Raw genomic sequence first — 21,666 nt, 5'->3', positions numbered from 1 at the left:
AACTTTCATATCATAACTAAAAGAATATAGTAGATTTATAGTAGTATATATATAGAAAAACAAGTAACATATGAAAGACTTAAATTCTGGTTTATGGTAAAGACCTCGGTATATGTGATTCAAAGATTCATTTAATAGTAAAGGTTGGTAAGGGAACGGGTGCATGGGCTACATTCTTCTTAGCAACAAAACAAATTATTAACTGCCTTCATTAAATCTACAAGGCTACAATGAACAAAATACAGTTTCTTTAAGCACACACTGGGTCAGTCCCGCCACTCATTTTAATTTAGGCTCAACTACAGTACAAAGTTTATTACAATCCATTTGATTTTGCTTTCTGGCTGACAGTTTAGGCTATGGATACAAGTCAATGAGAAATACACACAGAGAATTACTGGTTTGATAGAGCAGACAAAAATAAATCTCAGGACTTCTTCAGGGTGGTCACCAAAACTTAAGCGTCAAAATATGTCATGAGAACTTTATTATGCCATTCCATATTTAATGTTTAACATGTTGAGTAGCATGCAAATAGGTCTAAATCAAATATCACTTATCTATAAAGCTAACTGCAAAGCATAAAGAATATTACATGAACTACATAGGGCTAGAAACTGTATTTGAAAGCAACATTTTAAACCAATTTTGTGCCAAAGCTGGCGTATGGACATATATTTGGACGTATTGCCTCCTATTAATTAATCAACGGATAGAATCAAAGGATGGCAAATAAAAATAAAAAGTTAACAAAAACAGGACAGCAGTTGAAAAAGGTAAAAAAAGGACATTAATACTAAAAACACTTTTATACCAAACTAAAGCACAACTTTTTAAATTAACACAATGACAAAAGATCAGAGCTGCAAAAACAGCTTTTAACAAGGGTAAATTAAACATAAATTTAAAACATAACTGCTCAGCTGCCAGATCTGTGAATAAAAGCAAAACATTACCCTAAAAATGCTTTGTGCCATGGGATTACCAAAGATCACTGACTCTGCTCTGAATTTGTGCAAAAAAAAAAAAAAAAACCATTAGGGACTCAAAGCAACCGCAAACACAAAAATAAGCTGTATGTAAATTATCAGGGCAACATACATGATATGAATGAATAGAAGTCAACAGATAAAAAGAAATACTGTTTACAGATAAGCTGCAACCAAACTGTCTCACAGGTTAAGGATGGTATACAGCAACAAACATTTGGTTCTTAAAGGAATTAGAGGATTACAAAGACATTTTAAGCTCAGTATGACTGCATGCTCACTGACATCAAAGCAATGGCACACCAGAGAGCAAACAATGATGCTGCCCTGATGTTATTTTCACGTGCTCTACATCGTCATTACAATGCATTAAAAAGAGAACCTGCTTCTATTATAATGCTTTTCTGCTTTTAGTTCCATACAACAGACTAAAATACACTGAAAATAGTGCAAGTGCTGTCTTGTCAATGTAGTCCTCGAGTTAACGATCCAATCACCTTATTTTACAGTTTCTATAATGCATTGAGTTTTCCTTAAATTTTTTTTTTTCCATAAGCATAGTTTTGTTTATTTGCTTTCTTGCGGATGGAAACAAAAATAACCTTTCTGCTGCTGGAAAGACTCAGTCCCTGCATACTGAGCTGAAAGATTTAACTAAATGGAGCAACAATTAATGTTTGTACAACTGGAATAGTTGCAATTATGCCAGACAAAATTTCATGTACATCATGTCAACAAGCAAAAATAGAAGCAAAAGAAACCATTTTTGTCACTGGCTAATAATATAAAAAATGTCCAACTGTCTTGTCTACGCTGTCTTCAACAAACTTGTATTCACTGCTCAAATTCTCACATATCAGGACTCTGATTTACCTCTGGTGACAGAGAAGATATTTAAAGGCACATTCTGCAACATCTCCTTATGCATTGTTCAATTATCGTGGACACACGGTGTCACACATGCAAAGCACCTGAAACCAGCTGTTCTAGACCTGCAGTCTACATGTGAAGCGTGTAAGGTGATGGAATGCCGATCTCACTCTGCATCTGGGGAAATTACCTCTGCTATTGGACAGCTACACTACCTGGCTGCAGGTAACAAGAGTTACAACTGTAGCTGCTTATACTTCCTGTGTAGAATCTTTGTCTATAGTGAATTCTTGCAAGACTATACAATACCGCTGATGATATGGTGTGCAAAAAACCTTACCACTGATTAATTACTCAGAATCTATTCAGTTAGATTCTTGGTTTAATCAGATTTTAGCTTTGTAAACTTCAGTTATAGTCTTTGATTTTAGCCAATTACCTGAATATTCACTTGTTGGTTGCATTTAGAAAAGATCCAGTTTAACATTTTGTTACGAAGACACAGCACAAGTTTAGGTGGGCTATTCCTAGAGTGAGCAACATAAACATCTGCAAACCCTAACAGGTAGTGCTAATGATTTTTATGGCTGAAGTTTGTCTGAACGGCACCATTTATATACAAGTTTCCCCTTGTGAAAAATTTATAGTCTGCTAATCGTGACAGATTGAATGTGTGAGTGAGCCACCTCCACTGGTGCTTTGCATCTAAAATAAAAAGAAAAGAAAAACAATGATACCTGAATCTATGCATTAACAGCTTTAACAAATATGACAAATTTCAGCCCTTCTGACCATATTCCTGCTGTGCTGACAGGACATGGCTAAGTAGGAAATTTCGCTGACTGTGCCTTTAAATGTCTGGCAGGAAAACATACAAATGCTTCAACATAAATTTGTGTTACTTCTTCTCAGTCTTCAGTGTTTGCATAAAACTCCAGAGATCCTTGACCACCTGAGGAAGGTGAGAGGAGAAAGGGATAACACCAGAACCAGAGAGAAACAGAGAAAAATTATAAATCATCCAAATGAAGTGCTACATAGCACGAGACACATGACTCACTTTTACTACAACATGCTTTTTTGTGCGTCTTGCCTGTGGGAATACTAAGTTTGGACGGGGCTGTTGGGGAACGACGAGGGGTTGGGTGGGAGCAGCAGTACATACCACAGTATATGACTAGGTGCTCCAGGTCTGACAGATCTCAGCCTTGGCTGATGAAACCAAAGCACTTCCACAGATGTTTCTACACACTGGGATCAACAAGCTCTCCCCGACCCGACTCCACCCCCACTCTTTTCCCTGTCCACCCAGCCCTTGTGTCGCTCTAAAGAGCTTCCACCTGCTCTCATAACTGCTCTCATAATTTAACATTTCTAACAGTGCAGCACAATTACAAACAAGCGTTCAAACAGCATGATTCACGTGATTGAAATCTAAAAGATGCTTTGAAGCAGCCTTACTATCCAAACTTTAGTCTCCAGTAATCATTCTGGAGTTTTGGGGTGATTAATTCATGTTTTGCAAAATAACATGCAAGGGATTTTGCTTCTCTTCTAAAATGACATGCAGCATTAGAAAAGATTTAAGTCCTGCACTTGGTCAAAGGCCTTGAATGTGAAAAAGACTGGTACCATTCACATACCACCAGTCCCTTCATTAAGGCTACAAAAGAGGAGCTCCACTAAATCACAGAGAGCAAGTTTGCCTTGGCAGGTGTACTCCCATTCTGTCTCATAAGAGCCTGCTGACACAACATGGGTATATTTCAAAAGGTACACACTGTGCTGGAGAGATGTTTGAGGTATACTGGACAGTGTGAGGAACAATGATGCATTCCTGGGAATCTATCATTGCAAGGAGCTCTTAAAGCCAAAGTGAAGTTTGTATAAATGTGCTCATGTCCACTACACAACAATACACAACAAATGGAAAAATATTTCTAAAAATCTGGCAGGAAACAACTCCCCTTGGCTTAATGTTCATTCAACTGAATTCATCAACAGCAATACCACAGGGAATTAATAAAATGTGCTCATGTCATATTAGAACAAAATGGAAAAAATAAATAAATGAAGGAAAGGTCCATTCTTGATTCATGGTAACTTACTTTTTTGTCTGAGATCTTAAAACTACTCTTCACAAAGTTCTCAAACTTCTGCTCTGTCTTTGGTAGTGGTTTCCCCTGAAAGAAAAAAAAGAAATAAAACATTATCTTAAAAGTAAGACAATCAACTAAGAAGGATAATTTGCTTTAAAAAAATCTGAGAAAAAAAAAGGATGACAGCATTACCTCCTTGGCTGCTGTTGACAACTTGCTCTTTACCTCAGTCAGAGACGGAGCTTTAGACGGGCCAGCTTGAGGTTTGTCTTTTCCTGGAGCATTTTTCTGGAAAATATATAAGAGCCAGATTTTAAAGTTTCTATACATATTTAGTTTGTAGAACGGAGGCCGTGCACAGCAGCATTAATCAGAGAAAAAGGTGCTGTGTGATAAAGTGTAGCTCTCTGAGCTCATTTCTGAAACACAAATACACAGAGAAACAATATAGAGCATATTTACAATAGTAAATAAGTTTAGCACATAGTAAAAATACAGTAAAATAGTAGAAATTCCATTTGAAAAAGGCATTAATAATAGTAGTAATAACAGTGAGAGTGAGTTTACGCTCACAATACTTCCCTCACTGTGTAAAGTTTGCTTTAGCAGATTTATGTTTTTTTTTTTTTCCTGGTAAAAGGAAATTTGACAAATGATAAAATTAATGTGGACATGCTTCTTTTAAACAGATTTTTTGTTTGTTTATTCTAAATATTGTGAAGACATATTTTGAGTTCTGTTGGGAGTTTGTTTTATTCTGTTATTGTTGACAGTAAATTCTTATGCTGACCACTAAGCCTGTCTGGGCTGCAGCCCTATCGTGACCCATTTATTCTTGTTGTGTGTTTACAGGCTTGGCGTGGGCAAGCAGCTGGAAGAAGATGAAAGCATTAGAAAGGACAACTCATTCTAGCCTAATTACATCATTTTTTCTTTGTTTAGTTTTTTTTCCTTAAGAATACATAAGGTACGAATTATGCTCTTATTGAACTCATAGAAAGATAACTGAGGAACTCAGTTATAAAAAGCTTTTATTATATCATATCTAGTCTAATAAAGAAATGTTCTTATTGTTTGCAAGGAGAAAGTGAACCTTAACTCTTAAGTTAACAATACGAACTATTGAATTACATTTTTTGTTAATTGAAATTTCTAAAATGAATTCAAACAGTCACGGTGCAACTACTGCAATCATGTTTATGTCAAATGCATAAATGGGACAACACTGCCACAAGCAGCCATTCCTTATGCATTTGGTGACATTAAAAAGCTTTTTTTTTTAACGTGATGACTCCCTTTTCTTGAGAGGAGCAGAGCAGCATTACAACTGTGCTTGAAGGTCTGTGGGTTTGTCCACACCTGGTCAGCCAAGGCCTCAGAAGTCTTCTGTTAAGTGTCTCAATGTGACACAACACACATACGCCATACGGTGCGACTGCATGTTACACAAGCCACAGAGCTTGTTTCTACATGCAAAAGCCAGAGTGGAATCCTGTAAAATTGCAGGGTTTCATTGATAGACAAGCACATTTGAAAGGCAAGAGAAGCAATGCATAAAGCAACAGAAAAAAAAAAAAAAAAAAAAAAGTGAATGGACAAATTGTCCACTTACTGAACACTGATTCAAAACATTTAAAACCAAATGCTTTAAAGACAACTTAGGGTCCTTATTTCTGCTGAGAATGGTCACAACACTTCTTATCCATGCTGATTTTAGACTAATTGAGAAAGACACCACAAAAATATACTGACACATGATTAAAAAAGATTATATGTAAACAAGTATTTAAGAAAAATACTACCGTAAGGAGTCGCTTTGACCAGCCACAGTGAACCCACAAAATATCCAATTAACTGGACGCACATGCACCCAGACAGTAAGGAACAATATAAAACAGTGGGTCAATATCACAAGTGGAGAAGTATAAATAAAGTTTTTCTGATACACTGGAAACCAATACAACATCAAACCCTGCTTTTCAAACCAAACACCTGGACTGTTCTTTTGATAAAAGCTATGAAACGTGTTGTGTCGCAGCTCAATTCTTAAAACGACCTTAAAAACTTTAACAACCTCAAGCTGTGACTTTAAATAGTAAAACACAGGTGGGATAATTTTAAGAAAATAAGCCATATAAAGTGTAGTAAGTAAAGAGTGAAAAAATGCAATAATTTGTCCCCATCGCTGAGAAATCTGCATTTTACAGCAAAGATCAAAAGGTATAAAATGAAGAAAACCTTGACACAAACATACCAAACTGTGCAAGAAAAAAAAACACACATATGCTGTTGGCTCGTGGCCATACAAATGCACCTCATATTTATTATTTACGGGCAGCACTCTACCTCTAAAGGACAGCTGTGGACCTGAAACAGCTGATAAACACACAAAGCCGGCAAGCTTTTTCATCTGGGCTAGACACTGATTACAGATGCCACAAGACATGAACTTAATCACACAAGACAAGAACTTAATCACAAGCACACTATCATTTGATGAAATCTCTCGTCTTCAATCCAGTGCAAACACATGGTTGTAACACAATTGCTCATCAAGTCTGTCCAAGGACCATAGTTGTCATTTTGCTGGAATGAGAAACTTGGAGACTCGTGTTTGGGGAAACCGTTGGGTCACTGTGGACTGTGACAATCCTTCTATGAATCTTATACAGTGATATGCAAAAGTTTGGGTACCTTCTGAGATGTCATGCTAATTTGCTCAATTTGCTCATTTCATGCTAATTTAAGGGAAGATCACAGCAACATTTGTTCAGCTACAGAGATGTAAACATTTAAGTGTTTTCCAAACCGAAATTCTTACAGTAGAATGACAGTTTTATTTTAATAAAATGTAAAAAATTGGATGTTCAAATGTTTGGGCACCTTTTAATCGCATTCATTTCAAGACCTGTTGGGAATTATAGCTGACAAGTGGCAGCAGAAAATTGCTGTGACTAGCTCATTAGATCTTCAATTACAAAGACAGGTGGCACTAATCATCAAAGGCTGTTTAACATAACTAATTGCTGGCTGGGCTTGTTCTTGGTTGTTTCTTAGAGAGTGGCCTCTAAACAACTCTCCACTGACCTGAAAACTAAGATAATTCATTATTATGAATTAGGAGAAGGGTACAAGAAATTATCTGGAAGGTTGGGACTGTTTATCTCCACAGTCAGAAATGTAGCACAGAAATGGAAGGCCACAGGAACAGTCCTTGTGAAGGATGGATGTGGTAGGACTGGGAAAAAAAATATAGGAAAGGCACAGCCGAAAAATGGTTAGAATGGTCATAGACAAGCCACAGACCACATCCAGAGAACTACAAGAACATCTGGCCACTGATGGTGTACAATCCAGTGTACTTTGCCTTAGGAGAAGCTCATTGGGAGGGTGATGTGCAAAGTGTTTGTCACAAGACGAGCCGCTTGAGGTATGCAAAAGCACATCTGGACAGGCCAGAAGCATTTTGGAAAAAAAATACTGTGGTCAGATGAGACTAAAAATTATTTGGTCAGAACAAAAGGAGTTATGCATTACAACATAAACACACTGAATTCCACAAGAAGGACTTGTTGACTATTGTGGTTTGGGGCTGTTTGGCTAGCACAGGTACTGGAAACCTTGTTAAAGTTGAAGGCCACATGAATTCCTGTCAGTATCAGCAATTCAAGAGTCGGTCACAAAGTTGAAGCTACACTGGGGCTGAAATTTTTCAGTAGGACAATGGTCCTAAGCACTGTTCAAAATCCACCAAGGAATTCATGCAGAAGCACAAGTACAATGATCTGGAATGGCCATCCCAGTTCCCAGACCTTAACATCATTGAAAATGTATGGATTGTTTGAAGCAGGCTGTCTCCACACTGAAGCCAAGAAATCTGACTGAACTGGAGGCGTTTTGTGTGGAGGAAAGGGCCAAAAGACCACCTGCCAGACTTCAGAGACTTGTCTGTGGCCATATGCCACATGGCTGCAATAACAGCCATGTCTACAGGCTGTTGTTGCAGCAAAAGGAGGCTCTACTAAATAATATTGGAATTACTTAGTTGGGGTGCCCAAATTTATGCACAGGCCTATTTTTGTTTAAATGCACATAAAAATGTTTCGGTTGGAGCAATAAAAATGATTTCACTACTGAAATAACTGTTTCCATAGGGTATAAAACATGTTAACATGAAGTTGAAGGTAAAATAAAAGTCAACAGGTGCTCATACGGGAGTAGCACAAACGCAGCTGATAAGGGAGGTGTGGAAAGTTCCTGATCCTATGATGCATCTCGATGGGGATGTGATCAATCTGTCACCGCATCAATGCAGTGACATGTCGGGTTTACAGCCTACACAAAATTCCAGTATGCAACTGTTAAGAGGTAATTCTGCCTGCCTACATGGACAGCAGCATGAATAGCTGGACAGATGATGTTCGACAGTGACTTTCAGTTGCTGGTAAGTGCATATTTTCTTATTAATAACTGACTATCCACATGTGAATATAAAACACAAAGCTCATTATAACAAGTTGGTTAATAAATAGCCTTAGTTTTCTATGCAGTCAGATATCCGACATACTTTTGTTATCTCTAGTCTTTACTGCTCTTTTATAAAAAACAAAAGTCTTATAATATTTTCTCTTATTTACACAACAGCATGTCATTTCTCCTCTGTTCTGTGAATGGATGGTGTTCTGCCCTGATGCGCACATACTTCCACTAGTGGACAGAGAGTGTGTGTCGGAAGATATGAAGTAAAGGTCCATAGCCAAGAACTATGCAAGTCCTTCCAGATTTCCTCGACATCGCTAAGAAAATCTTTTTCTCTTCTGTTCTGACTCGCCCAGAAATGCCACCACAACAATGGTGGATGGACTATTTCCGGTATTTGCCCCGATTTGTCTACAAAAAAAATTCAACTTTATATCCTGCCCACATAAATTACTGTCAGTCAATAAAACATTCCAAGTGATCTGTGGACTTCTGTGGTGAGTGATTCATGTGAAAAATATAGTATGCACAGAAATTAATTGGACCATTCAGATACTAGTACAGCTACATCCACAGTTGAGTGTAGCCATGTTTTGGTTCGATCGGGTCATTTAATTGGACTGCCATCTTTGTTCTACAATGCAGTTGGTGGAAATCGAGTAGTTTACGGTAGTTTGCAGTAGATAAACCAGTGCAGTGACGTGAGAATACTTTTGGACATTCTGCTGCTTCTTACTTTTACTGTGGGAGATTAACATCCATGCAAGTGTAGACAAATTCTCTTCACAGATGTTATCATATTGTGTGAATGCCAATTTTGTCATCTCACAGTTGAAAAGGAAAATCTGGATTTTATTAGAGCAAAGTGACAGTCCAGAAATGCTCTCTATAGACTCTTGAGTTGCTTTTTTTAAGTCACGTGTTTCACCATCTGTCAAAAAAAAAGAAAAAGAAAAAAAGGAAAAAATTTGGCTTAATTAAAATACACTTAGGATCTAATGTTTTTCCAAACAAGGTTAAAAAAGATGCAGGACTGATATGAATTTAAGTGAATGCAGGAGTTATTCCAGCTCTAACCAAGTTTTTTGGGTGTTAGTCTGGATCTGGCAGCTTCAGTTATATAAAACTGCAGTCAGACTAACACAACAATTTGTTTTATTTCAGTCTCATGTAAATGCACTGACTAAATGTACAGCGGCTCAAAGTGAATTTGGGTCAGTGAAGGAGTGACAACATGAGCAAATCAAGAATCTTCTATCAGTTTAATGTAAAAGTTTTTGGACCGGTGGGCATTGTTGTTGACCTGGCGACTGACTGGATCTGTACAAATGGGATAGATGCACATTAAATCTATGTATGTGGATTGTTCTTTTGTACATTTACCAGGTCTTTAGAAGAAAACATCAGCACAGATCCTTGTAAATGAGATAGTCGCATGTTGTACATGTCAATCAGACAGTAAAACAATGACTCACACCTTTTGGGAAAAGGCTGAGTGAGGTGGTTAACTACTTTACGACGGTGACGTGTGCTTCAAGGCATCAACTTCTCCAAACCCATCAATCACAGAACACCAGCTGCAAGATTAAGTTACCTCAGATCAGCACAACTCGAGTTAACTGGTTCTCATGTTGAGCTTGTTTCACAAGAAGGTGCAGCTACATGCTGGGCTGTGAGAGGTGAGAACTGCGGTACTGGCAACAGATCTGACAAGCCAATCTAATGACCAGTCACCTGCATTTAGGAAAGAAAAAAACAGACATCCACGCCCGCTTCCTCGCTCCTCAGGGGCATCTGGAAGCGCAAGCTGCACCAGACATCAAACGCTCATAATGAGAGCAATTGGGAGAAGGTGTGTCCAGGAAGTGAGGGGTGTGAAGAAGTTGTAGAGAGGGAGCAGTTGTGAAGCAGTGGAGAGGGAATGGGAGTAATAAAAGCAAAGCAGACCAGAACGTTAAACTGGCGGGAAGGTTTTGCTGGTTCAGTTGCACATCGGTAATCCCCAAAAGCACTGCAAGACCCTCTGTGTTCTGTCTGGACAATAGACATTGTAGTTTGCTGCAATCACCCACTGAGCAAGAATGCTGCCCTTAAGGGGAATCTCTTTCTAAATCTCAGGAGTTTAGCAATCCTGTGGCTTAGTGTTCCACCTAACAAAGATCACAAAGCTTTCTGTCATGACCTCAGACAAGACATGACAGTTTTCTCATGTGCCACAAGTGTTGCACTGAGTGATGATGTGCCTTTAGTGTAAGTCATGTTTTATCGCATACGCAGCCAGCATTGCCATGCCAACAAATAACACCTTATCTAAACAGCGTTCGCTCCAAGTATTTTCTTTGTCAACTTTCAGAGAAGGCTTCCAATGTGGATTTTCCCTGATGTGGATGTGAGTTTTAGAGGGGTGAGGGGCATCAAAGGTGGCTACAACTTAAGATGGCAGGGTCAAGCTAAGGAGTCACAGGTTTAAACCTTGCCCCAGGAAACCTGTTTAGAGGTCAGGTGTGTTTGCTTAAAGACAGGTGGAGTTCAAGCTTTGGGCTTTGAGAGGCAGGCATTCAAGGCATACGATCCGAGAAATTAACTATCATGTTGAGCTAATTGCAACCTACACTTAACACATTCTTCGAATTTAGAATGGGAAAGCTTGCCAAATTTTTTTCCCCCCTTTTCTTAAACTGCATGTTTTGAATTGTAAATGGGAATGACTGCAAACAACCTGAGGGTCCAACTCTGGAACCACACCCTCTATAGTCTGAGCACAAATAAATTTTTGGAAAAGATCGACTTGTTCGTTTTTTTAAGCAAATGTTACATAATAGGTTTTCTTGATAACTACTGTTAATAATAGAAAGATTTACTGAGTTCAAGATTAATTTCTGTTCTGAAAGGGCAACAGCTCTGCATATCAAATCAAATAATTATCTATTTATCTCATTTCTTCACATGTATACATTAAGTAAGAAAATAACTGTATCTGACCTTTATAAATATCATTTCCATTAACACAATGTGCTTTGCATCCATATGAAGTGGAATAATGACTTTTATTCAGGATATTGTTTTTGCTTTTAGTTGTTATCTGTCAAAATAAAATTTGGTTGGCTACACAAACCCAGATGTGATATTTACAGCTTACAAACTTTTTTTTTTTTAATACTTAGAAAATGTCTAGAATGAGAGAAAAATACAGCAAAAGTCACAACAAATATTTCTGATAATAATACTTTTGCTTAAGTTGTAAATCGAGTTTGTCCCATTGTTTTCTGCTTAAACTTGTTTAGCTCATTTAAAAAAAATAAAATAAAAACACAACTGATCTATGTTCTATTGTTTAATGGCTGTCAGCTAATAAGCCAAACACAGTCTGTCCATACCTTTATCTGAGATTTAACTGCTGATCCTGATGGTTTTTCTGCAGGGCCGTTCTGTTTCACAGGTGACTTGTTGGGTTTCTTAGATGTAGACTCTGGGCTCTGAGAAAACAAACATCATCTAAAACAAGACATCTCAGACAATAAAACAGCATTTTTTTTTGCATTTAGTCTGACATCAGAGGATTCAGAAGTAGTTGTGGCTCTGATCAGCATTGATGGGAACATAAAACCCAGGTACACAAGCTGATCTTCAATAAGGGTGCCACACTCAGGGCTGCACAATTAGCACAACTTGCTTCTTCTTTTTAGGAACTGTGGTCCAACACAGCCTGCAGAATACGGTGATGCCTTTTCATCATCTTGTCACAGTTATGTTTGTACCAGTGGTACTTCTCAGATGTAATTCCAGTTCTGTGCTTATCAGCACACAGCAAGCAAACTACTGGAAATGGAAAAAATGATTTAGCTGCTTTTAGCTAGTGTATCAATGTTTGAAAAAACTACTGCATGTAGCACAAACATGCTACTTTTGATGTGAAAACAGCTAAACTCTCCATCTAGCAGTGGTAATTATTAACTTGAATGCCTTTTTTTTATCACTGGCTCATTAGCAGCATTTAACGATCAGTGTTTCGTATATAATTGTTCAATCCGTGTTGAATAGTTTCAAAGTGTGACTATGGTCTAATTATGAATTTCAGACAATTTCTCAGAAGGTAGTTATAAAAACAACTACCTTACTGGCAGTTTTAGAGGAGATATTTTGAAAGCCACCATGTCAGAGTACTTACTCTCAACCCTCTTTAATAACAGACAAATGATATATCGGACCTCTATCAGCAGCAGCCAGCTTCTTCCACACCTAAGACTATAGACTATAGATGCTGCAGGTATATTGTCATTCCATGAAAGAAAAAACATGATTCTATATTAGTAGTAGCACAGTTAATAGTGTGTTCTGATTATAAAGGTTCAGTCATTAAAAAGCAGGTCTTTTCCCACGAAGTAATGCCTTCCAAAGTTGTAGAGGAAACACTAGACATGCTTGGCAATTTCTTAGCGTTCAGCTACTTAGTAACCCAATAACCTGTCATTGTTCTCCACTCCGGAGGCCTTCAGATCAGGTATACATTGCTTTCAGTCACTAGTGTAATTACCTTGTAACAGACAAGGCAAGTACCTGCATTTCCTGCACCAAGCCTTTTCTTGCAATCAAAGGTGTTTGACTAAAAATGGACTACAAGTATAATTGCCTGCTATGACACAGTTTATAGACGGCAATTACTTAAGCAATTCCCTTCAGCAAACACATATTGCTGGAAATTACAGTTATGATTCAAAGCTTATGCTGTCTTTATTTTCTCTAAAGCAAAAGGATAATTGATATAATTAATAATGGACAAATCTCATTCAAGAAAAAACTCTGTCATCATGGATACAGCAGACTCCAAAATGTAATCAGTAATTCAGGGGTTTACATGAACTAGCTTAGTCTCTCCTTTTCGTATTAGTAGTCTTGTATCATTCCTCTTAATCACCTTGATTCAAGCATTTGATACCATTTCTGATACTCAGTTCTCTGGATTGATCTAAACATTGCACAGTAAAAAAAAAAAAACACAGCTGAATCTGCAGTCAAAAGAATAATTGCTCCCAGCCCTACTTTCTAGGACTTCGTGCTTTCATTATTAAACAATGGGCCAGGGTAGTCATGGAGATAGGGATTAAGATCATGCAGGGAAGGATGTGTAGGGTTCATGAGGACTTAGATGAGAAGGCAACAGAATAAATCAACAGGTGACAGAAATGCTCAGCTGTCATCTGACCCTGAGGGAAGGATCGGCACTCACGTCGCAGGTATGCGCATCTGCCCTGCTTTGATCTTTTGCCTGGCATAGTTTGCACTTGGATAGCGTGCTTTGAAAAAAAAAGAAGAAAGAAATCACAAACAGACACAGATGTAAAAATGAGGCAGCTACACACATGCACCCACACACTTGCAAGTGATTGTGCTAACACGCAAAACAAGTGTTCAAAGGCAAGGGCCAGGTGCACAGCTGAAATGGCATGAGAAACGATAAAAAGGAGCAATCATATTAACAGTGGGATGACAGAGGGACAAAGATATGCAGGGCTTCAGAAAAATGGTTGAAGATGTTTTCCATAACTAAAGAGGTGTGTGTGTGTGTGTAACTGCAAGCAGTGTGTGTTTCTCTGCTTATGCACAGGAGGTATGTACATCAAATTTTTGCAATGCTGTGTGCGTCTATGCAAATGTGCACGAATACTTACACTTTTGAATGTACAAGGCTACAGTGTGCACTTTTAAAGTGTGTGCGTAATTGTGTGTAACATAACATGGTCTTGTTGGTGAGACGGTGAGAATTCAAGTAGATTACAGAGAAGAAATCCGATCATTACACCACACAAACCCTGTATTTTACTCTTGGAAAACAGGTGGGTACATGAGCAAACAGGATGAAAAAGTTCCATGTTTTGTCTCATACAAAGGAGTGGACGGTCAGTGGGTGCAGGGATGGGAAGGGCTTGTTGAAATGAAATGCTACTATTGCATATAGTCTGTATATTTTCAAATAATGTGGTAGAAACAGGGGAGTAGGGGGATGGCGGCAACACTGAGAAATTCCTCCCTACAATAAAATAACTGAGGGAAGCCGATGGCTACCCTGACACCTAGTGGTCAACGCAGGACTGGAAATACTCCAAAAAAAAAAAAAAAACATGCACTTGACTGTAAAAATGCCACTCTGTTTAACTAGAAATGTGTACAAGAACCAACACAGATTTCATTAGAAACAGAAAAAGAAATAAGCAAATATCTTTTAAAGAAAAAAAAAAGAATAACAGAAAAGCAACTTTATAATCGCGTTGTAGCAAATGGCAAAAGATTATCTAAAGGAATACTTAGACCAAGAAAATCTATTAAGTTTATTCTTTATTGTTCTGAAATGAAATGAAAAGAAGCACTGCTTCTTACACATTTGGTGATAAAAGGTCAGTCAAAACAGTGGTATCTATAAAATGCAAACAGCCCTCTCCATTTAATGTTGGGGTGGTTGTAATGTTAATACTTAACTGAACAAGGACCAAGACTAATCTTTCAAACTCTTTAGCAGGGTTATCTGGTGCCATTCAAGTTCAAATAACATTCTTTCTCCTGCCTTAATGAGATAAAAGGAGTAGAGAAAAAAAAAGAAAAAAAAGAAACTCAGCCCTTAAAGAAGCATTATTGAATTTTAGCGGATTTTCTCAATGAAAACGGCCCTAAAAAACGGTAAATTTGGTATCCGTCTTGCATTCTACCTGTACTCTGAGCTCTCCTCAGCCAGTAAGTCAGCCCGGTGTTAACTCTTGTCGTATCTATTGCTCTGTCTCTTTCTCTCTGTATTTTCCTCACTTCCTCCAAATAATGTCCTCTTGCGTTTCTTTGATTAAATCAGCCATGGTACACATTCAAAACAAACCAGTGTGTTGATATCTAGTTGCAAGCATGTGATGTGGTGTAAAGCGTAACGCTGCTGCAAAGTGACGCAGCCTCCCAGTTGTAAGGTGTGGTTTCTCAGCCTCAGGGAGCTGCTGGGCAACAATGGCTGACATACTATATGTCACTGTGTCATTAAAACAAGTCAAAAACGTTTATTTCTAAGCTGAGAAATGTGCATAGTGCTACTTTAAATCTTTGAGAAAAAATGTGATGTTTTAATCCAATCCACAATTAAATCTGAAGGTAGCTAGATTGGGACAAAAGCGTGATCTGCCAAGCTGTCTTAAGGATTACCGTTACTGATGAAGAGGGGGAGACAAGCAGCTGCTAAGAGGATTTGTGTTCATAGTATTCTCAGGACTTGTCAGGAAGCTTCCCACCAAGTTTGGAGTCAATCGCACGAATCCCCTCAGACTAGTTCGTTCAAATACGATGTGTGTAAAGTGCAAAAAACGGCCGCACACGCCAAGATGGCGGGCACGCCGTTGCCATGGCAACAGGTGTTCTATTGACTTTTTTGGTCGACTTGGGGTGTTACACGTGTGTGCCGAGTTTCATGTTCCTATGTCGAAGTAGACTTTCGGGGCCCCATTCATTTGGGCATTTTTTTGGTGTCTAGGTGGCGCTGTTGAGCCAATTTTGCATTGAAGTGTATGCGGACCTTAGAATATTGCAATTTTCACCGGGCTTGAGGTGTGTGCCAAATTTCACAACTTTTCATGGGTGTTTAGGGGGTCATATTTGGGGTCGAAGCGCTTAGAAGGAGGAGAATAAACATTTCCGGACCCTAATTAAATACATTTGTAAAATCTCACATGTTACCACGGAAGTACGTCTGCAATGCTCGAACACTTAAAGAGCAGGCACGTCGGACTTACATGACAACCTCATGCAAGATTTCAAAGCTGAAAGTGAAATAAGAGCCATTTATAATAATCATAAGATACATAATCTGATTGGTCGACTAGTCGTTTTGATAGTTGGGGACTAATCGACCATCAAAATAGTCATTAGTTGCAGCCCTAATGGATGCTACACACAACCTTGTGCTCTGCTAAATTTGGTGTGGCTTTGCCTTTTCTTACAGCACCAACAGCAGCATCCTCTGTGAAAATTAGTGTATGAACCTGGGTGTTTTCTTCCCACTGATGCCAACCCAAGCTTGCTCCGATAGAAACTACCATTACTGTATAATAACTTGCCCTACGACTAAATGCTGTTTAAAATAATCCCATCTTTCACTCAAAAGCCAGATGTTGGTTTCAGAGGTTTTTTGACCTCTGGTAAAAGGTTTACACTGAAGACATGAATGTGTTCACAAATCCCAGCCTTTTAAACTGGGTGCTGTTGTCAAACCATCCCTAACTCACCTCTTTAGTTTGGAGAACACAGCTTTTATTATCTATAAAATGAATTGTCAGTCATCTTTGAACTATTTCCAATTAAACTTAGGGTTTGACACATTTTTATTGCATTTTATGTGATTTTCCTCATTCTTTACAGTGGACTCTTTTTCTGAAATGAGCTATTTACCACTGCACAAGCTATAACTACATTTCAGACACATTAACATAAGCATACCCAGCCTCATCTTTACCTGTGCATGGTCATTTATAGTTTACTCTACAGAGTAGCAGCTGGCAATATTTTTTAAAAATTGCAGAAAGAGGAAAAAAAAGAAAAAGAAACCCAGGCTTACTTTACTGAGCACTTTTTCCACGTTCTTCTGAGGCTTCACATCATCTTCATCACTGTCATCATCACTACATGAGAAATAGAAAAACAAAACAAAAAAAAAAACAACTCAGAATTTATTTAAGTAAACTCTAATTTCGAAGCAGAAAATATGTAATTTTTTTCTTTTAAAGTTCTTTATATATTTTTGAAGAGCTTTGCATATATTAGACAAAAAAAATGACTTGCTAATCCAAGAGTAGACACATGGAATTTTGTATCTTTTTTTTTTTTTGAAGTTATATTTGAAACTGAACTTCTCAAACAACTCCAACCTTTTAAATAACGTGTTCCACTCTCTGCCAGAGGTGGCGCTGCATCCAGAATTACTGAAGAAGAATACGAGACACGCAACGAAGAAGAAAACTTGCTCATCTGTTGGTTAATGCAGAACATCTTTTATTTCCTAGCAGTACTGGGTTGATAAGATTTCTATCAGAATGTTTTCGGAATTCTTCCACATCTGACCACGAGCTATTTCTCCACACACGCGCATACGTTTTGGTTGTTTTACATTGTGGTTCATGCACTTTGTTTTGTAGTCTGCTTCCTGTATTTGGTCCACTTGAAGGGGACGGAGACCTGCGTTTGTCTTTGATTTGTATCAGAATTTGTTTGCGCACTCTGGTCCACCTAAAAACATAGGTCTCAGTTTGCCCCAAGCGAAACAAATGCAGGAAGTAACTACATCTTCTGCTGTAGAAATGGAAGTTGCCCTTCATTAAACAATAGTTTTCTTGTTCATTGTTGGTCTTGTCTTCTCCTTAAGTAATTCTTGATGCAGCACCAAGCAAGAAGGGAAATACATCCAAAAGGTCTGGTTTGTTTGACTAAAGCAAAGCAAACTCAAACTAGCTGTCCCCAAATGTACAGGCTAGTACAGTGGTTCCCAAAATGGGGGGCCTAGAGTTATGGCAAACAAACAGAAAAAACAGCTAGGCTAAGTAAAATCTATTGTTTTTATAAACAACAGACATTTACAGAACCAAAAAAAAAAAATATATATATCAAGACATTTCTTGAACTGAGCTGAGTACATTGGTGGGTAATGAAGAGAGACCGCAGTGTGTCATACGTCTCAAAATATCAGCATATGACAGTATAAAAACCTTTTTTTTTTGCCTGGTCATTAGTTTTTTCAATGAAAAGGGGGCCCTGCAGAAAAAGTTTGGGAACCACTGGACAATTAAGTGTAAATACAATCTGAAACACAAGTAAAATCACAGCATAAATTCAGAATAAAGAAAAAACATACTCATCATCATCATCATCTTCATCACTGTCTTCTTCATCATCATCATCGTCTTCATCCTCATCCGACTCCATTTTTAGTTTTTTCTGCAAGTTCATGATCAATAATTTTAGAAAACCATTAGATTGGATATTTGTATGATCTGATTAAAGAATAAGACACATTTCATTAACTGTGTTAATATGCTTTTAAACATTAAATCACTAAGAAATCTACCAATGGAGGCTTTTTCCCTGATGTCAGGTTTGCAGGCCGCTTCACGGGCGACGTGTTGTGCTCTTCTTCTTCATCGTCTGAATCCTTCACACCTACAACAGCACAAATGAAACTCTTACTGACAAAAGAACATTTTCATGCTCATGAAACTGTGAAATACTCAAATTAAAAAAATGGGAGATGGTTCAAAGGCAGATCTTTGTCATGGATGTAATATTTTATCAATAAAAGAATAACTAATTTTCCAGTAAATCACTCTTAACTTTCTACACAGGGAAGTGTCCAGAAATGTGATGTCTGCAAAAGTTTTTGGAAAATTAAGTCAAACATATTTATGCAAGAAAGTGGAACTAATTCATTACTACCAAAATAGTAACCTACTTTTTCTTCACTGTATTCAGAGATGTGGTGAACGTTAACCTGAAGCCTTAATACTCACTAACAAAATGCTGCCCACTGATATGAACTGGTCCGGAGCCAGAAAGGAGGCGAAAGGTAACTGGAGGAGTGATTTCGAACCCACCTAGATTCATCTTGACATTAAAAGACAGTGATTACAATAGCACAAGTACTTAATATTCACTTATATTTTATTTGCCTGTGTTAATATTAAATTAATATTTTTCTTTGGCACAAACAGTTTTTTAAAGTCTTCACAAATTACTGTTAGTGTTGGTGTGAACTTACAGAAGGGAGGACAGAAGGTTTCAGTACAACTAGCGGCACTTTGGTGGTCTTTGCGTCGTACGTTAGCCCTTCGACTTCCACCATGTGAAATTTGTCCTCAGCATCAGCTCCAAGACACACCTGGAACAGCAGCACAGTTGTCAGCAGGCTTGTTCGGGATTAACCAGGCCTGAGCAGGTGCAGTCACTACTGCTAAAAGCAGAATAGGTGCTAGTTTGCTAGAAGCTTAAAATAGTTCCTACAGATGGTTTGGTGGCAGATACCACAGCATAGTCAGTATTATGCAGGCAGTCATTATATTATGGCTGATTGGAAGGGTTGGGTGGATCAATCCAAATATCGACAGTATCAATACCAATGCTAGTATCAGTATCGATTGCTACCAGCGTGATGAAATCAATATTTTTCTTGCAGAGGATCTTGGAGGCAAAAAGTCAACCTATAGTAGGTTTTGTTTTTGTTTAGCTAATTTGCACTGTTGATGTTATTTTTCTCTGTGTGTGAAAAAAGAGAATAAGTTATTTTGTTGCATTGTTGACATTTTATATTGTTTCCAAACAAAAAAGCTTAACTTTAAATTTCTCAATTCTGCCATTCAGTTTGTTACTAAAACAAATCTGACAAAAATCTTTGTATTGCGTTTTATTATTATCATAATCATGATCAATAATTAAAAACAAAATCATTAAATTAATGTGAAATTTCAAGCAAAAAGTATCGGTATCAGCTACACTTGCCCTGGATTTACTTAGTATCGGATCAATACCAAAATCTGCAGTATCGCCCAGCCCTACCTACTGCTTGGTGTCTGTTCATGACTTAAATAACTGTGCAGCTTAAGTGTGTACATTTGATAAAAGAATTTGTATCTCTAGGAGTCGGACACCAATCAACCCACCAAAAATCATTTCCTAGTCATCAGGAGACCAATCAGAAAACAATTTGTATTCAAATTCAGTTATGGCAGGATAATTAATCTCAGAGAATCTGTAACTGTAAATGTCTTCTAATAAAAAAAATAACTTTGACAAATAATTAATGATCAAATAATAAAAGCAATCATCCTATAATTAAATAAACTCAACAGCATTTATGATGACACCTAATAAAATGACCAATACTACAATTGGATTTTTTAAACCTGTTGTCCTTCAGAGAGTGAAATAAATACACAGATGTTTAGGAACAGCAGGAAAAAACTATTCTGGGTTAAGGTTTGTACAGTTGTGATCTCAGGTTATATAAAAGTAGATTTCCATTACCAACCCTTAATTAACGTTAACGTGTTAACAACCGAAAGTTAACACGTCGAGTATCCATGTGAACGCTAGTATTCTTATTTTGCTCTTTGAATGAGGCTTAATAGTCGCCATGTTCTGTAGTATTTATTCTACGTGCAATCCAAAATTAACTCAAAGTGATCTTACTGCTTTGAGTGACAGCTGTTGCTCTGCATCATCGTCGTCTATGTCAACTCTGAACTCCCGTTTATCCGATTTCAAGGTACAACCTAGGGAAAACAAAACGTGCAACCTGTAATTGACTTTATATTTACTCTCACACTGGGCAAACAAACAAATACGTAAAGCAGTCTCAGATGCGGGGGTGTTCTCTACATGCCTTTGCAGGCTATAGCTAACAAAAGAACTGAATTGGCGCGAGAAGACTAGCCCGCTATTTTGCTAAATTACTCCTTCACAAAAATGTTTTACAGCTATGTATGCACGATAACATAATAGTAAAACTGATTGTGCAACCCATCGGTTTCATGTGTCTGAACAAGCCAGCTCACCAAACAAGTACATATGAGGTCTGCTAAAGTCTAAAATTTCGTCCTCCATCTTTGAAGCGAGTGGTAAGACTTCCGGAAACTAGTGTGACTGACACTTGGACGGGCCATTGGGAAGCTATTGCGTCACGAACTCGACAAATAACTTCAGCCAATCGTATTGAAGAAAAGGTAGGACAATTGCAACAGATAGTTTTACTAGTTAAACACTAGATGGAGTTGTTGTGATTTAAATAAAATACCTTATTTTGCAATTGCAATAAATATATAGGATATTTATATTCATATTTCCATATCAATACTTCAGATACTTTTGGTGTCCCTTTTAGCCCTTTAACTGGTTAAGAATGGTCTGTCTTGCTGAAAAGCACAGTAACTTGAACTACATACTTTGTCTCTTTGACCCAGTTTCTAGTCTGAAACAGCCGCTCACTCAAGTAATTCCGTGGGGCTTCAGATCATTCCTTTTGCAAGAAATCACGTATGCATGGAACACAAATAATGTTTGTTGTGTAGGTGCAAATAATCGGGTGACTTGCATAATTAGCAAATATGTTTACTCCACTGAGGGTCTCATAAAATGCAGGTAGCTAAACTGTGTTGAGAAACTAATCAACTTTACCAGTAGCAGCTAAAAAGAATGAATCACCTTCTTTCATGCCTGAAAGG

General features: G+C 37.8%; 1 protein-coding gene across 4 annotated transcripts; it reads right to left on the bottom strand.

Annotated features, from left to right (window-relative positions):
• Positions 1 to 266: 266 nt before the first annotated feature.
• On the bottom strand, positions 267 to 21,079 carry npm1b (nucleophosmin 1b). 4 transcript variants are annotated; one of them, XM_041990345.1, is made up of 11 exons: positions 21,001 to 21,079; positions 20,636 to 20,718; positions 19,209 to 19,328; positions 18,961 to 19,054; positions 18,522 to 18,613; positions 18,309 to 18,391; positions 17,019 to 17,082; positions 11,815 to 11,913; positions 4,151 to 4,246; positions 3,964 to 4,042; positions 267 to 2,811 (listed from the first exon to the last, which is right to left on the bottom strand). In XM_041990345.1, the coding sequence occupies exons 1-11, from the start codon at positions 21,047 to 21,049 to the stop codon at positions 2,768 to 2,770; spliced, it is 903 nt and encodes a 300-aa protein (XP_041846279.1). In that variant the 5' UTR covers positions 21,050 to 21,079; the 3' UTR covers positions 267 to 2,767. The 4 variants fall into 4 exon arrangements, with proteins under 4 accessions (XP_041846279.1, XP_041846276.1, XP_041846278.1 ...); XM_041990342.1 differs by having other exon boundaries at positions 3,968 to 4,042; XM_041990344.1 differs by having other exon boundaries at positions 3,968 to 4,042; positions 17,019 to 17,079.
• Between the last annotated feature and the right edge of the window lie 587 nt (positions 21,080 to 21,666).

Source organism: Melanotaenia boesemani, chromosome 7 (assembly GCF_017639745.1).
Source record: "Melanotaenia boesemani isolate fMelBoe1 chromosome 7, fMelBoe1.pri, whole genome shotgun sequence".
Classification (NCBI taxonomy): Eukaryota; Metazoa; Chordata; class Actinopteri; order Atheriniformes; family Melanotaeniidae; genus Melanotaenia; species Melanotaenia boesemani.
Note: the sequence above shows the minus strand (reverse complement) of the source record. Positions and strands in the feature narration are given on the sequence as shown.

What these genes read in the sequence shown, in the direction of transcription:
- npm1b (XM_041990342.1), bottom strand. Translation starts at nt 21,049, where the DNA reads ATGGAGGACGAAATTTTAGACTTTAGCAGACCTCATATGTACTTGTTT. An exon ending in CAGGGAAAAAGCCTCCATTG is followed by an intron (nt 18,392 to 18,521) that starts GTAGATTTCTTA and finishes ATGAACTTGCAG; the next exon opens with AAAAAACTAAAAATGGAGTC. An exon ending in TGGAAAAAGTGCTCAGTAAA is followed by an intron (nt 11,914 to 17,018) that starts GTAAGCCTGGGT and finishes TTGTTTTCTCAG; the next exon opens with AGCCCAGAGTCTACATCTAA.